General features: G+C 39.1%; 3 protein-coding genes across 5 annotated transcripts in view; 2 read left to right on the plus strand and 1 right to left on the minus strand.

The window, feature by feature from the left end:
- The window catches only part of LOC126762978 (uncharacterized), a 176,584-nt gene that overhangs the window by 77,633 nt on the left and 83,956 nt on the right, over positions 1-14,995 (plus strand). The window lies entirely within an intron of this gene.
- Positions 155-833, plus strand: LOC126762983 (probable insulin-like peptide 1). The gene is made up of 2 exons (XM_050480108.1): positions 155-387; positions 471-833. Exons 1-2 carry the CDS (start codon positions 240-242, stop codon positions 686-688), a joined length of 366 nt encoding a protein of 121 aa, XP_050336065.1. The 5' UTR covers positions 155-239; the 3' UTR covers positions 689-833.
- LOC126762981 (uncharacterized) lies at positions 3,060-4,123 on the minus strand. The gene is made up of 2 exons (XM_050480105.1): positions 3,857-4,123; positions 3,060-3,726 (listed from the first exon to the last, which is right to left on the minus strand). The coding sequence occupies exons 1-2, from the start codon at positions 4,044-4,046 to the stop codon at positions 3,437-3,439; spliced, it is 480 nt and encodes a 159-aa protein (XP_050336062.1). The 5' UTR covers positions 4,047-4,123; the 3' UTR covers positions 3,060-3,436.

Consider the following 14,995-nt stretch of genomic DNA (forward strand, 5'->3'; position numbering starts at 1 on the left):
ATGAAGCCAAATGAACATTTACGCGCGCATTGAGATAAAATTAACATAATGCTAAATTGTGTGTGTGTGCATGAGCATCGCATTAACTATATACATAACTAAAATCTGGCGATACTGCAAGGATATTTAGTGCAAAGTTGCCGGTATAAAAGCCTTACCGAAAGCTCAGGATCCAACAGTACGATTTCGTAGCCACAAGAGGAGCAACACATTTTCGAATATAATTCAAAACATTGAGAATGAATTTGCTGAAAATCGGCGCTTTGCTGCTGGTGCTATCGATGGCCTTGCATCAAAGCATTGGCAGAACCGTTTGTGGGCCCGCTCTGGATGAGGTGCTCAGCGCCATCTGCGTGCATGGCTTCAACACAAAATTCAAGAAATCAAGTGAGTAAAAGACGCATTTCATATGCAACATAAAATATTCGGTTTTCAGTTTTGATAAGCAATAAACGAATGTCGACTTTCAGTGGAATGGGATCAGCTGGGCAATAATGCTGTGGAAGATGAGCTGGCTTTCCCTTATGCCAGATTTCCCTTTTTGGCCGAAATTCGCGGCGGTCAGCTGAATACATTGGCGAAAATTCGCCGACATCGTGACACGATCGTAACCGGTGTCTATGATGAATGTTGCAACAAAGACTGCACTTACAATGAAATTCTCTCGTACTGCAATCGGTTTGAGTAAACTAGTTGGCTCAGCAAAGAATCGCATTGAATAAATGGTTTTTGGCTTTTACAAGGTTCTATCATAAGGCTCCCTTTTGTTGGAAGATTGTTGAAAAATCTTTGAACTTATGTTAATAAAAAATTTTACTGCATAACAAACAATACACTTTGAGCTAATAAATGTATAAAATACGAAAGGTGTATGTACATAACGCGTATGGACTTCAGACGTGCTCCCTTAAATATGCAACGTTGAGCGCGGCATTCAAGCCAAGCACTAACGAAGAGACGGATGTGCTAACTGCACTTGAATGAAGCACGGATCTTTCTCCGATAATGGATCCCACCTTTGTCGGACGGAATAATTGCACTGGGTGGAAGAGTATTTGGGAATTAAGAAACACAGTTTCACAGGTGCTATAGTGTTTTAGATTTAGGAAGTTAGGTTAGTTGGCTGATCAAAGATTGCACGCGGACTACTATATGTAGTCCTTTGTGAGGCCACAGAAAATAAGAACTCCTGTGTTCGAACTATCAATTAACAAAACTCTTAGTAGCCAATGCAAATTTGCACAGGCGATTGATTTCCATTAATGCCAGCTCGGTGAGATGTCTGAAGGTATGCGCTCTCTAGTGCTTAAGTCTTGACCTCCCCAACCCCGGACAGTCAAGGAGGAAGTGTTGAGCTGTTTCCACTTCATCTTCTTCCAAACAGCTTCTGCAGTCTGACATCTGGTAGGATTCCCAGCCTTACTGCGTAGACACCAATAGGGCTCGAAAACTAGGGAGAGGCTAGCCTTACTGAGGGCAAAGAGATCACTAGCACTCATGCGATCGATCTTGGGCTAAAAGGCTTTTGCGACAGCGCATGTAATGATGGTGGCTCAGCGCTGGCCAAGCTTCCAAAAATCTTGGAGAAGTTGATCTGGAGCGATTAGTAAATGAAATAAGTTCTGTTTCAAAGTTTAAAGAGCATTTGGTGTTCTTAAATTATATGCATATTACTTCAGATTATAAGATCAAATGACAGCTAACTAGCAAATTCAGTAATCCTTCTTTCATAGTTATATTTCAGAGGTCGAACCTGAACGGAATTTATTATAGAATACTAAGTCTACATAAAACTGAGCATCATTTTTAGGACAAGTGAGATTTGAAAATAACTTCAGATGCATATCGTGCCACTTGGACTGGCGACACCGGAAGATCGAACGAAACTGCCTTATTCAGGCAATTTAAAGCACTAAATTACTAAGAATTACATTCCGTCTTAGAAAACGTCAAAACCCCGTGCATTTTGTCATAAATATTGTGCTGTCGAGCGTTATCAGTTTTCTCATTGGCCAACTGTGCTGTGCTGTGCTCTCAGTACGTTTATTTAACTACACACTTTGCCATCCATCTCTATGGCTGAGTCCAATAAGTGCTTTAAATGCTGTTGGCAATGGCAACGGCAGCTGTTATTCGCACCACAAGTACCGCTATTCCTGCAAATTTCAGTTTTGGTGTTGTAATTGACGTTGACAATACTGCAGTCAGTTTGCCAGATTTCGCTTGCCATCTGACAAATTTAACTGTTACACCCCTACCAACAACATAGCCGTTGCTCGTTAGCAAGTTTTTGCCCGGCTTGTGTGTTGCTGCTCTGCTTTTCACTTCGACAAAACAACTTCCTGTCGACGATGGGCTCCTTACAGATAGCTGAGATTAATATTGTACTTATTGGCTATTTTTCGTGTTCGTCCTCCGCCGTCGCTGACGCTTGCTAGTCGGAGAATTTATCATATTGCTAACGTCTCCAGTTTTGCCATTTTTACGAGTACTTGACAGTCAGTTTGCTGCTTTTGTCTGATTTCAGCGCAGCAATTTTTCCGAAAAATGTGTGTTGAAAGGCTAAAATTCAATGTTGACAGTTGAGATTTTCCGTCATTGTTGGATCTTAGTTTGTGCTTAGTAAGCGCTTCATTGGGCCCTCTTCACATAGTTGTGTGAGTGCTCAAATTCCCAATATACTTAAGAGCTGAAATGGAAGTATGATTGCAAACATAGTAGCTCAGTTTAGTGAATGTTCTGAAGCAGATTTAGGCTTTGACTCCAAACCTCGATTTCCACATCTCGTACGGGCTTGATAGGCTTTAAAAAAATTAATCAGCTTGTGGCCCATCCTTCATATCCAAGTCTTATGAGAACTTATTTTGTAAATAAGCAGAAGATCTGTACTTGGCTTATAGTAACGTTTTAAGGGAACCGATCCGTTGTTCTAATACTTTTATTGCTAACTTGAAAGGCCACAACAAAGTCAGTTAGTTGTGGGTATGAGCTTCACTACGCCTTAGATATGAAAACTTCGACTATTGTCTACCTTATGAGCCAATAAAACAAAGGGGATCTATTGAGGGATTATAATATATACATATATATAGAGTAAATTCATAGGTTGGTACAATTTCAGTGCACAAACTTGGTTTCAAGGTATTTAGATCACTTTAATCACCATTAACAATTCGTAACTTATTACTTGCAGATACATTTTTTGGGTTAATTTATAATAATGTGCATTTATCACTTTGTTAATTTATAGAATATAATTATTGTTAAATATAAAGACATTTTTCTGTTATATTTAATTATAAAATTGGTTGCATTTGGAAAATTTAATTTTGATGTAATACAGTTTCCTGCTTCTGCACAAGTCCTCGCAGCTTCATTAAAACTAGAATAATATTTTGTGTTTTACCATCAGCCATGGCTGTGACCACTGGTCGGCTTAGACTAGCCCCGTGCAATATCTAGCGATGTCGGAGTAGGAGCAGCCGAAGCTGCAGCACTCATCCGCTATGCCAGGGGTATGGGTAAAATCCCGCCGCAAGCGCTTCCCAGTGATTCGATGTTTTCGACGCCATCGCGCCTCCTCCTTCAGCAACTGCTTCAGACTTGGAAGACGGTTCCCTTTCCTAAGTGCTACTGATGCCCCCCTTTGGAATTGTGTCGTGAATTTTCGTGGTAACAGGAATTGATCTGCGTGCCTGCGACTGCGCAGATAACCTATTGGACCATCTGTTATTTGTGCAGAGAGTAAGAACAGAAATAACTCAAATGTCATGTTGCGGATTGAATAAAAATTTTTGAAAACTCTTTTCTGCAGTGCTTTGAAATATGCGCCGCCAGCTGTTAGTACCGTACTTACCCAAGTTTTTTTTATTAAAGCCATTCTTGCAAACGCTGAATAGCATAATGTCCAGAGCGTCGCCGCAAAGAAACTCCGATGGTTTTTCCGCTTCACAATCATGTACCAACAACATCAAAGACAACAAAATTAGAAATACCCAAATTAACTGTCGCAAGGGATCACTCAATTTTGAAAAAGCTGGTGCCATATCAGCTTTTTGTGATCTTTCCACATCTCGCTCGAACCGACCAAGTACGTACTTTACAGCGCCACCGTTTGTTTGGAACTGAGCTATGAGAGCGAATTCCCCGCTTAGTTCAAGTGAATATGTGTCACTAACTGCAAGAAGAGCGTTGACTGACGTGTGTGCGAAGGGGACCGCCTATATTGGCTTGTGTATGCAACGAACAGCTGTTTCCAATGACGTTTCACATGCAGGTAGAATATGCATAGAAATGCGTGTCCGCTACATGATTTATGTATAGGCGTCTGATATTTAGGGTAGCCATGTAGGCACATGTAAATGAATCTATATGTACATGCCTTCCATAGAGCAATTGTTTGCATTAGAGGCATGATGTTTATTACAAATTGTACCTGATCATCTGGAGGCGCGTATATAAACACAAATAACTTCTTAGGTTAGTTCAAGCAATTACTTGCTATATAGCGGTTTCGTCCACAAAACTTTAACCAAATATTAAATCAAAAATTATTTTTCCTAACCTTACTTTGAAGTTGAAAAACATTAATTTTTCTAATTAAACGCTCGACTCTGTACTCCGGCGATAATATACATTAGAGCAGGTCGATTTAGAGGGCGAAAAAGAAACGAAAAAATCGTGTATGCAGGAAATGATCTACGGATCATTCTAAACGACTTTTTTCAAGAGACGGTTTCAAGACAACTATTTCTAGGGGGTCAGTAGGGTCATCTGGCCTGTTTTTTGGCACTTTTTTAATAGAAATTTTTATTCTACAATATAACTTTTTCACATATCATGAGGTAAATCATGGAGTGTGTAAACAATTTTTTTTCGGAATTTTTTGATAACATCTGTCGGAGAAATGCCTGGGTGAATGAGATGCGTCTTTTCACTGGCGAACACGATTTCTCAAGTTTGAATCACCTGAAACACAAAAACTCAATTTTTTCTTAAAAAGTATGAATCATGAAAAAATATTGATAAATAAAGAAGTAATTAACGTTTTGGTTTTTTTAATTTTTCCCCATGTTGTTTTACATAAATTTTGTCATAACATTGTCAGTAAATTATAAAAAATATAGGGACGATAGCCAGGCGTTTTGTGAACATTAAAAAAAAATTAAGCAAATCGGTTGAGTAGTTCAACCGGAATCATGTCCGCCAGTTTAAAAAAGTGTGTTTTGAGAAAAACGCGTTTAAAGTTTGAGTTGTGCACTCCGAACGCTCCGAACGTCGATCGGTATTATTTTTTTTCGAAACCTTCCAATGGTAAAGTGGATTTCTACATTAATTCTAAGGGTATAAGGGAGCAGAAACTGCAAAAAAAAAAATTCAATAAAAGATTACCCTACTGACCTTTTAAGGCGAAGTGCTTAAGCACTTAAAAAAATTTGTTCGTCAGTTTTTGAGAGCTGATAATTTATCGGAATCAGCAAGATCAAAAAATTATGTAACATGTCTCCCATACAACCGATTATTCAGATTCCTAAAACTTCCCTTTTGATAGTAATAAAATCGACCCACTCTAATATATGTAGATATGCTTACTTTTCGGTGCATACTTATGTATAAATATATAAGAAATTCTATATATAGGCACGATGCTAACAACAAAGCAATTGATAACATAAAATATATTTACATGTTTCCATTTGGAAATTCGAATGATCGTGCTCAAAAGTTGTACGAATAAGTAGTAACAATAGTCAGCTGAGCGCTCAGCTGCTTCAAGCAGCTGCGATAAGTGACTAAACGCCCTGTACACCATGCGGGTATTTCCTCGACATAAACATGTGGTAATACAGGGTGATTGACACAGAAATTTAAGTCCCGCTATTTACAGCAAACCATTTTTAGAAACAGAAATGAAGCCGGTATTGCTCTGAGAAGCAGCGGTATTGAAATAATCATTCCAAGCCATGAATGCTTTTTAAGCGGTTACATGGGTTTCCTTGGGTAAAAAATAGTTTTTTCAACAATTTTTTTTCTCATATAAAAAATTAAATATTTTTTCGAATTTTTTTGTTACAAATATTCACTATTAACAAAGAAATTCTGAGAATTTTGAAAAAAAAAAAAAATGTTTAAACTCGGCCATTGCTATGCCAATTCCGGTGATCCCTCGGAAAATAGATGCGCCCAAGTTGGCAGAATAAGTCCTTACAGGATCAACTAAAGTGAAAAAATACGTGATTTACTGAACTGAAAATTGGATTTTTGGCAGAAATTTTTACAAAAATTAATGGAGGAGTTAGGCCGAGTTTCTTCTCCACACTCAACTAAATTTTAACACGAGAGGTCTGAAACAAAAATCGTTTTTCCGGTTCTTCAAACATTTGGCTTCCTAATGTCATACCCTGTAAGAAATAGTTGCAGTATCGGATAGCCACCGGAAACTAGTCGTTTCGCCACTATTTTAAGGGCTCATGGAAACAAAAGAACAACACGCGCACACGCTCATGCACGGCCTCAGCTGCTAAAAATATCAGCTCAGAAAAACGCGCGTGCATAAAAGATTGTTTTCAAACAGATTACATTGTGCCATTGTTGTTTTGGTGTTTAGGTCAAAGAAAAACAACAACGTTCTCTAAGGCATTGTTTATTGTTTATTGTTTGTAGTTTTCAACTATTGCGGAGGAAGGCGCATGTACCGAGATAGCATGAATCTAAAAATAAACTCAGAAGCCTAAATTTGGATACAATTACAGTTCTATACACGCAGATTTATCTGACTATTTTCGTGGCGAGACTCTATGAAATTTAGTGAGGCTTGTACCGAAAAAAATAACATAGGTTCAGGTCCTATAGAAAACTTAAGGCACTAACTTTCCTGACGTACCGGAAATAAATTATTTTACGCAAGGAAAATATAAATACCTTGACTTGACTTGGCAGTCGTGAAGCGAGTGAACAGTGGCGCCCTTACTTACATACATTCCTGTGCACTGCTATGAAGGTACGAAAGAGCATGTTCAACTGCGCTTACATAGAAGTTAATCCCTTCCTAGTAATTGGATCATACTATCGCCACCGATGTTCCACTTGGTTTAACTTAAACATAGTGTTGTTTCTTAGTTTGGGCTTAAAATGCAAAAAGTAGATATAAATCGGACCGCTACTCGCTTTTAACTGTAGAACACTACCAGCTGAAAGTGCAGTCCTGCGAAAGATTCGGCAGCTAAGTCGATCTTCATAAGGGAAGAGTTGTGCTTGCGAAAAGGCATTTGCATTAAGTGAATCGTGTTCTATTTTATTCGAACTCCTGCTGAATGATATTACAAAAACCAAGCAATTAGTTAAACAAATAATGACAGTAAAAGTTTTAGTCATAGTTAGTCTTTTACTTGAACTGTACTTGGTACAAATGCTGACTTTTACATCTTAACACCCCAAACATAGCACATTTTTGGTAAAGACATTCCACTAAGAAAAATATACTAAATAGTTCTGAACATTATTTTTAACGGGACATTTCTGGTTAAAGTGTTTTTCGTGAGATTCGATAAAGACAGTCTTCTCGAGTGGCATCACAAAAAAGAGAAGAAAAAGTATTTCCCGTTGAAAAATTATAAAGCTGATTTCGAAGTAAGTTCTTACTTTTTATATTTTCAGCACAAAAGAGTTGCATTAAATAATTTTTTTTTTTATTTTTGTGATTAACCAGGAAGGAGTTTCTGGATTGCAGAGATCAAAAATAGGAAAGAAATCCACTTTCATTGCCAAACGATCGATTTTGCTTGCTCAAATGAAGTTTTTCGCATTGTTTTAAAGGGTAATCTATATCAAGGTTTTATATTATCTTAAAGAAAAAACACAAAACTTCAAATTTATTGAAGTATATTTTTTATCTTTAGAAAGAACACTCCTTGACATCTATTTTTTGAAGATTATCTCTTTCAAATATGGGACGTGGCTACGTCTCAGATGAGTCCAATTTTCGATAAATCGTTCGAGCATTTCTACTGGTAAATGGTGAATGATACGCGTGCTGTTTTGATCCACGGCTTACATATCCCCACAGGAAAAAATCTAATAGTGCGATATCACACGATCTTGGTGCCCAATTGACCAGCTCAAAACGTGAACTTACCCGCCCACCAAAGTGTTCTCTGTATAAATCTATTCATTGATGCTGTTTTGTTGACACCTAATGTCGCCGAGATCACGAGCTTCAATCCTTTTTGAAGAAATATGGACCAATGATTCCACCGGCCCGCAAACCGCACAAAACCGTTGTTTTTTTGGATGAAAGGGCAGCTCTTGAATCTTTTCAGGTAGCTCTTCACCCAAATGCGGCAATTTTGCTTTTTTACATACCCATTAAACCAGAAATGGGTTTCATCGCTGAACAAAATTCGGCTTGTGCACGTCAGATCTTCTTGGCACTTTTCAAGAGCCATAGAGCGAAGCGACTTGGGAAGGTCGACCGGGTTCAGTTCTTGCACAAGCGGTATTCTTAATGCTTTCAATTTAAGATCTCGCCATAAAATGCGCCAAGTCGTTCCTTCTATCAGTCCGAGTGTCTGCGAACGGCGCTGAATTGACTCTCAATCACGGTCGTCGTGTATACTCTCAGCTACGGCTGCTGTATTTTCTTCACAGTGCGTTGGACGTGGTCTATTCGGTCCAGTATTATACAATAATGAATGCTGGGTCTCAAGATGGGTGATGGTGTTGCGAATAGCTCGCTCAGTAAGCCGATTATGTTGACCATAACATCAGCGAAGCGCGCGAAACACATTCTTTACAGAACGTGAATTTCCGCAATGCAATTTGCAAACGTTGTTCAAGAGTAAGTCTTTCCATGATGAAATGCCAAACAACGACTCACGCGTGAACTGTCAAAAAAAGGCTTTTGAAAAAGTACCTATATTGGAAACTACGAACCTCTTTGAAACTTATGCATATATTCCGTTTAAGCTTTCGATATGAAAAGCATTTGAAAAATTAGTAGTTTACTTCTAACTGCTTCATGCAAGATTTTCCACGTTAAGGTCGATAATTTCATTAAAAGTGAGTAATTTCCAACTAATTAGCTCGTCTCTCTGGAAATATTTACAATTCTACATCGAACACCTGCACCGATTCCAAGTAATCATAGATTCTTGAATCCACATGTACCAGACAAACAGATGTACTTTTCGGAAATAACTGTAAAAGTTTAACGGCAAATGTTTTTGAATAACTTTTCAATAATAATTTTCGAAAGTATTTCATTAGTGGCAGAAACATTTTCTTCAAGGGTCAAGGCGTATTGGTTTGAGTTCATCAAGCACAAAATAATAAATTAGAAATTTCAACTCGGCCGTTGCCAGTGGCCTTAATATTTCATTTTATTACTGTCTCTGCTCTGCGTGTGCTGGGAACGATTTTACAGCACACACACACGCTCCATCATTATCAATGCTTCAGTACATCACATTTCAGTTGACTTATAAAAGTGTTGTTGTAGCGTTGTTGTTGCTTCGCACTCTATACATTTCATGTGTTTACGAAGCAACACAATACAATAATAAATTTGCTTCATGATCGCCCCAATTGGTCCTCCACTGGCTCGTTCATGTAAATAAATCTTGTATTTTATTGTTTTTTTTCTGTTGTTGGTTTTTGTTTTTGTGAAAATTGAGGAGTGAGCAAACAACGGCAAACAAACAAACAAACAACAAAAGGCCTGAAGAAGCAACGGAATAATACAGAACAACACTGATAGCGGCCATTGGCATGTCCCAATCGACTTCAATGCAAACGCACACTTTCAATATTTACACACAAAAACGCTCTGTGTTTGTTGTTCGTGGCACTTATCGGCTTGGAATGCTTGCGGTAGCTCCAGCAGGTCAGACAGTCCGTCGACCGCGCCCACTGCGCGCCGTTGCAAAGCGCTCAGCTGCTAAACTTGCTTTTTAGCAGCGCTCATTAATGGAGACATTTCAATAATTGTCGTATATTAATAAGGGCCGATTGTCCTTGTTGTTGTACGTATGTATTGAATCGGCACACACACATTTATGTACATATGTATGTGTGTGTGTGAATATTAGCGTCGAAATGAAGACAGAAACGGCAAATTGATAGCATTCAAAGATAAAAGGATAGACGCCACCAAATATCTATGTATGTGTATGTGTGTTACAGTTATTAATGGGCGTAGGTTAAATGGTGCAAAATTAAGTAAAATTGATTGAAATCCAGGCGCCACAAAGCGCACAGAAAAGTGGGGGTAAGAAGGATTATAAGGAATAATATTGAACAAAATGGCATAGCCAGGGAGAAAGAGGGTGGACAAAAGAAGAGAAAATACTAGTAAACCAAAATATATAGCTGTTATTGAATTCGCAGTTAACGGTTGTATTTTGGCTACGTAAAACTCCGAAAATTCTGCACGACACACACACTACTTGTAGTTATAATGGAGTTTTCAATAAGAGCGCTACAACAACAAGTCGAAATTATTAAAATTGACTACCGAAATTCGGAGTCAGTGGCCTCAACTTTAAGAGCTAGTTTGACTGGAATGACTCGTCAGCGAACGCGCATTATTCCAGCAAACACTCAAGGCAGAGTTTCAGAACCCTGAAACTCCTGCATTTCCTTTCACTTTAACTTTTTCCTAGTCTGTGGGCGTTAAGTCTGTCGTACAAGCTGCCAATTACCATTTGCCTTGGCTGCCAACCAATTTTTAATTTCTCCACTTCTTTCGTCTTTTTGCCAAGTATGGTGTGGTGCTCGCATTCGCAGCAGGATTTGAAAGAATGATTCCTGCGATTAGCGTCCAGGAACACTTACGCCAACTGGCAATTGGAGATATGGCAAAGTAAATTACAGTCTGTATGACCAGCTTCTAAAGCTAGACAATTTTGGAGTTCAAGCTACATAAGTCATGGGTAGAGAGTATTGCAAGAGGAAGGTAAAGGGACACTTTTTCGTTTCCTGAGTTATTGGAAAAGATTTAAAGATATTTTGAAGAATTTTTTAATTTATTTTTTCGAAGTTCGCTTTTCCAACACTTCCTCAAACTCCTCACTCTCCGATTATTTGTGATACATCGTGCAAAGAGTTTTTAAAAGCGCCCAGCGCAGTCCAGGCTCTAAAAAATCCTTTACCGATAACCGCCAGCGATTTAAATATATTTTCATGGTATAAAAAATGTTGCAAAATAATTTCGTAATTTGCAAACAATCCAGCTACAAAGCCTTAAAGTCATGTGACTGCCATTTAAGCCGAACTTCTTTGACTCAAGACCATTGAATATCAACTCCTCCATACTGACAGTCACAACAACTTATTCATATTCATATTCCTACCTTATTCCCCTTTTCCCATGTTTACCCTCACGACTACCGTATTTGCACACATTTGAGGGGAAATGGGCGCTCATTTATGCTTCCATTCCTGCCTTCATATCTGCACTAAATATATACCGTAAGCGTCGAAAGACTCGCTGGAAAGCAACAAAACGCTTCTAACCCATAATATTTGCGCTCGTGGTCTCCGTCGCTGGACTTGAGTTAATTGTCAAATATTTGCCAGCCTTGTGTTTTGCAATTAAACTCGTGCTCGTGCACTTACCTGTGTCGAGCAAAACGAAGGCGGTGAGACATACGCACATACATACATATGCACCTGCGCGAAACCCAGAGCGACAAGTGTAGCTACTATTGTTGCCATTGAGGCTAGGAGTTGGTTAACATAAAGTGTATACTCACAGTTCCTGAAGTCAAATACACACCTGCCCCTGCTTCTTGGAAGTTGAGCTCGTTTGAGCGCGTGGCAAAGTGTCACTCTGACGTGGAAGTGTCGCTTAGGTATGCACTGGCACACACACACACATATGAGCTGGTGCTTATAGCAGTAAGGTCGTGACTGGTGCATTGCACTCGGATGAACTATCAGATGATGCCAATTCGACTTCATGACAGCGGTGATAATAACCTGTGTGAAATTTCTTAGTGCGAAACTTTGGAAATTCGGTAAAATCCTTGGTCTCATTTTCTCTGCTGTTTGTTGCATGTGTGTAAGTGGAACATAAGGTGACTTAGTTGCCACATTCCGCAAAATAAAATTTGAAGCACTTTGGTGCTTTACAATCGAAATTAGAAACTGATTACAACATAGTTGAGTGAAGTGTGCGGCCTTTATTTCTAGAATAAAAAATACTACTACACTTTAGACTTTACATATCCCAACAGGAAAAGTTTATCGGTCTGATATCACATGATATTGGTGGCAAATTGACCCGCGCAAAACGTGAAATTATCTGCTTCCGAAGTGTTTTCTCAAAAAATCCATTGATTTATGCGATATGTGGAAAGTGGCGCCGTCTTGTTGAAACCAAATGTCGCCGAAATCACGAGCTTCGACTTCAGGTATCAAATAGTCGGTTATCTTGGTGGGATAACGGTCGCCGTTGAAGTTTACTTTCTAACCGCCATCATTTTTGAAGAAATATGGACCGATGATCCCACTCCCACACCAAAACGTTGTTTTTTCTGGATGAAATGGCAGCTCTTGAATATCTTCAGGTTGCTCTTCGTCTCAAGCCTAAAGTACCAAAAATGGGCCTCATTTATGAACAAAATTTGGCTTGAGAACGTCGGATCTTCTTGGAACTTTTCGAGAGCACATAGCGCGAGGCTTGTTGCTTGGGAAAGTCGATGGACTCCAGTTCTTGGACAATCTGTATCTTGTTCGGTTTCAGTTTGAGATCTCTAAGTAAAATGCGCCATGTCCTTCCATACGTCAGTTTATGTTGATACGAACGGCGCTGAATCGACGCTCCATGGTTTTTATGTATAGTAACTCAGCTGTCAACCTCTCAGCTAAGGCAGCTATATTTTCTTCACTACGTGCTAGACGTGGTCTATTTTATCGAATATTATTCAATAATGAATGCTGGGTCTCAAAACGGGTGATGGTGTTGCGAATAGTACGCTCAGTTGGCCGATAATGTTGACCAAAAGTTGAGCGAAGCACGCGAAAGACATTATTTACAGAATGTGAACTTTCATAATAAAGTTGAACGATTTATAAAGATTGTCCAAGCGTAGATCTTTCCATGTTGAAATCACAAACAATACTGAGCAAAAATAACATGACAGCTTGACATGACTCACGTGTGTTCTGTCAAGCAAAACTATTGAAAGAAGCAAAGTCAAACAAAACTATTTACTACCGTGTTATATGGAATAAGAAAGTCACAAAGAGCCTAAACTGTAGGATTATACTTCGAGCGACGTTATTCGCTTGTTATTCTTGGCAAGTGGCAGTCAGTCATCTCTTTAATCTAAATAAGCTGAGCTGAAACCCGGGGAATGTGTAGGGCTGCATGGTGTTTCAAAAGCTGAGACGAATATTTACTATTTTCCATAAATTTGCCAATGTTATAGTTTTTAAAATGTCCAAAAGTTTAAGACGAGTTCAGCAGTATCATAACATGCCCATTGAAGGCTGAGAGCCTGAGTTGACAATCAAAAACTAGAATAAAATGAAATGAGGCCACAACTTTACTCAAATATGTCTACGCATTATTCCACATGTGCAGTTCTTCAATTAAACTGCGCATGAAGGGAAATTTAATAAAATCATAATTTTTTAACACTGAGCAACAACAAGCCGTTAACACTTAACCCCGAAGACATGAGAGATAAATTTTATTTAATGCCAAAAATTCGTTGGCAGGCGGCCAATTTCAATTTTTAACGCACATCCATGAAAGCGTGTAAACGTGTTCTCGCAAAGGCCTCACCCTCCACGCCCGCCACACAGCAATTGTCACCGATGCATGTAGACAGGACAGACGAGCTTCATATGTGAGTACTCGAACGAGAAATGTGTGAAGAACAGAGAAAAGCAGAAGGAGCGATTGAAATTAAGCGGGTGTCGCATAAATCACAAGCTCACACACACGCATATGTACAAACAAGATTGTGGGGTAGGAATTGCTCCACCAGATACCGCCCCCACTCGCTGCTGGTGTCCACCTCAATCGTTTGTCTGTGCAGTTTTTGTTGTTTTTTAAGCTATTGCCAGTACAATTCGATGTGCAAATATTTGTTGGCACCCATACACACACATGCAGACGCGTTTGCAGCAATTTTCATACAAATTTGAATATGTGCAAATGCTCACGCATACACTTAAAACAAAGTGCACATCATAAAAATATCTCAATTTTTATTCATGCATGGTTAATGTGGCCTACAACAATAAAACAAAGCCATGTTGTGTTAGAGAACCCTACACATGTGTGTGTGGGTGTGTGTGTGCAGGATTTATATAAATGCAAGTTTGTTTGTATTTATAATCTTACAGGCTACTTTAAAAGCTTTTATGCTCCACACACACACTCACACACACACACACATACATATAGACATAACGCATGGCAATGCAGTATATCAAATGCGAAATGCGAAAAAACAGCGCGCCAACAGTATTGTGTGCGCTGAAACAACAACAGCAACACAAATATAGCCATAAACAATTTAGCCAAATTTATGGGGTCTCATTTACTGCACTTTTTCTCTTCGTAATTTATGACCTAAGCAGGTATATTAAATGTCCTGTAAAAAATACGCATAAAATGTCTCAAAAGCAACACCAACAACAACACAGTGCATAGCGAAACGACACAACAGCATGCGGCGGCATTAAAAATGCCAAATTGTGTACCTTTTGTGAGTAAATAAAAATTTTCGCGCGACGGAACGGCCCTCCACACACACACAAACACATGCCCGGCTGTGTTCAGACATACTTACATCTGCGGAGAACCGCACAGCAACACGCGCTTTGCAAATGCTCGGACAAGGCGACAACAATCACACCACGTAGGTCTACGCGGCGGGGAGGCAGGTGTGCTGTGTGTTTAGATTTTCGGCTTTAAGTGGCCAAGGTGTGTAATTGCTAGCCATTGCAGGACACTTGCGTTTGGGTAATTTCCCGAATTTCT

This window comes from Bactrocera neohumeralis, chromosome 6 (assembly GCF_024586455.1).
Source record: "Bactrocera neohumeralis isolate Rockhampton chromosome 6, APGP_CSIRO_Bneo_wtdbg2-racon-allhic-juicebox.fasta_v2, whole genome shotgun sequence".
Taxonomy (NCBI): Eukaryota; Metazoa; Arthropoda; class Insecta; order Diptera; family Tephritidae; genus Bactrocera; species Bactrocera neohumeralis.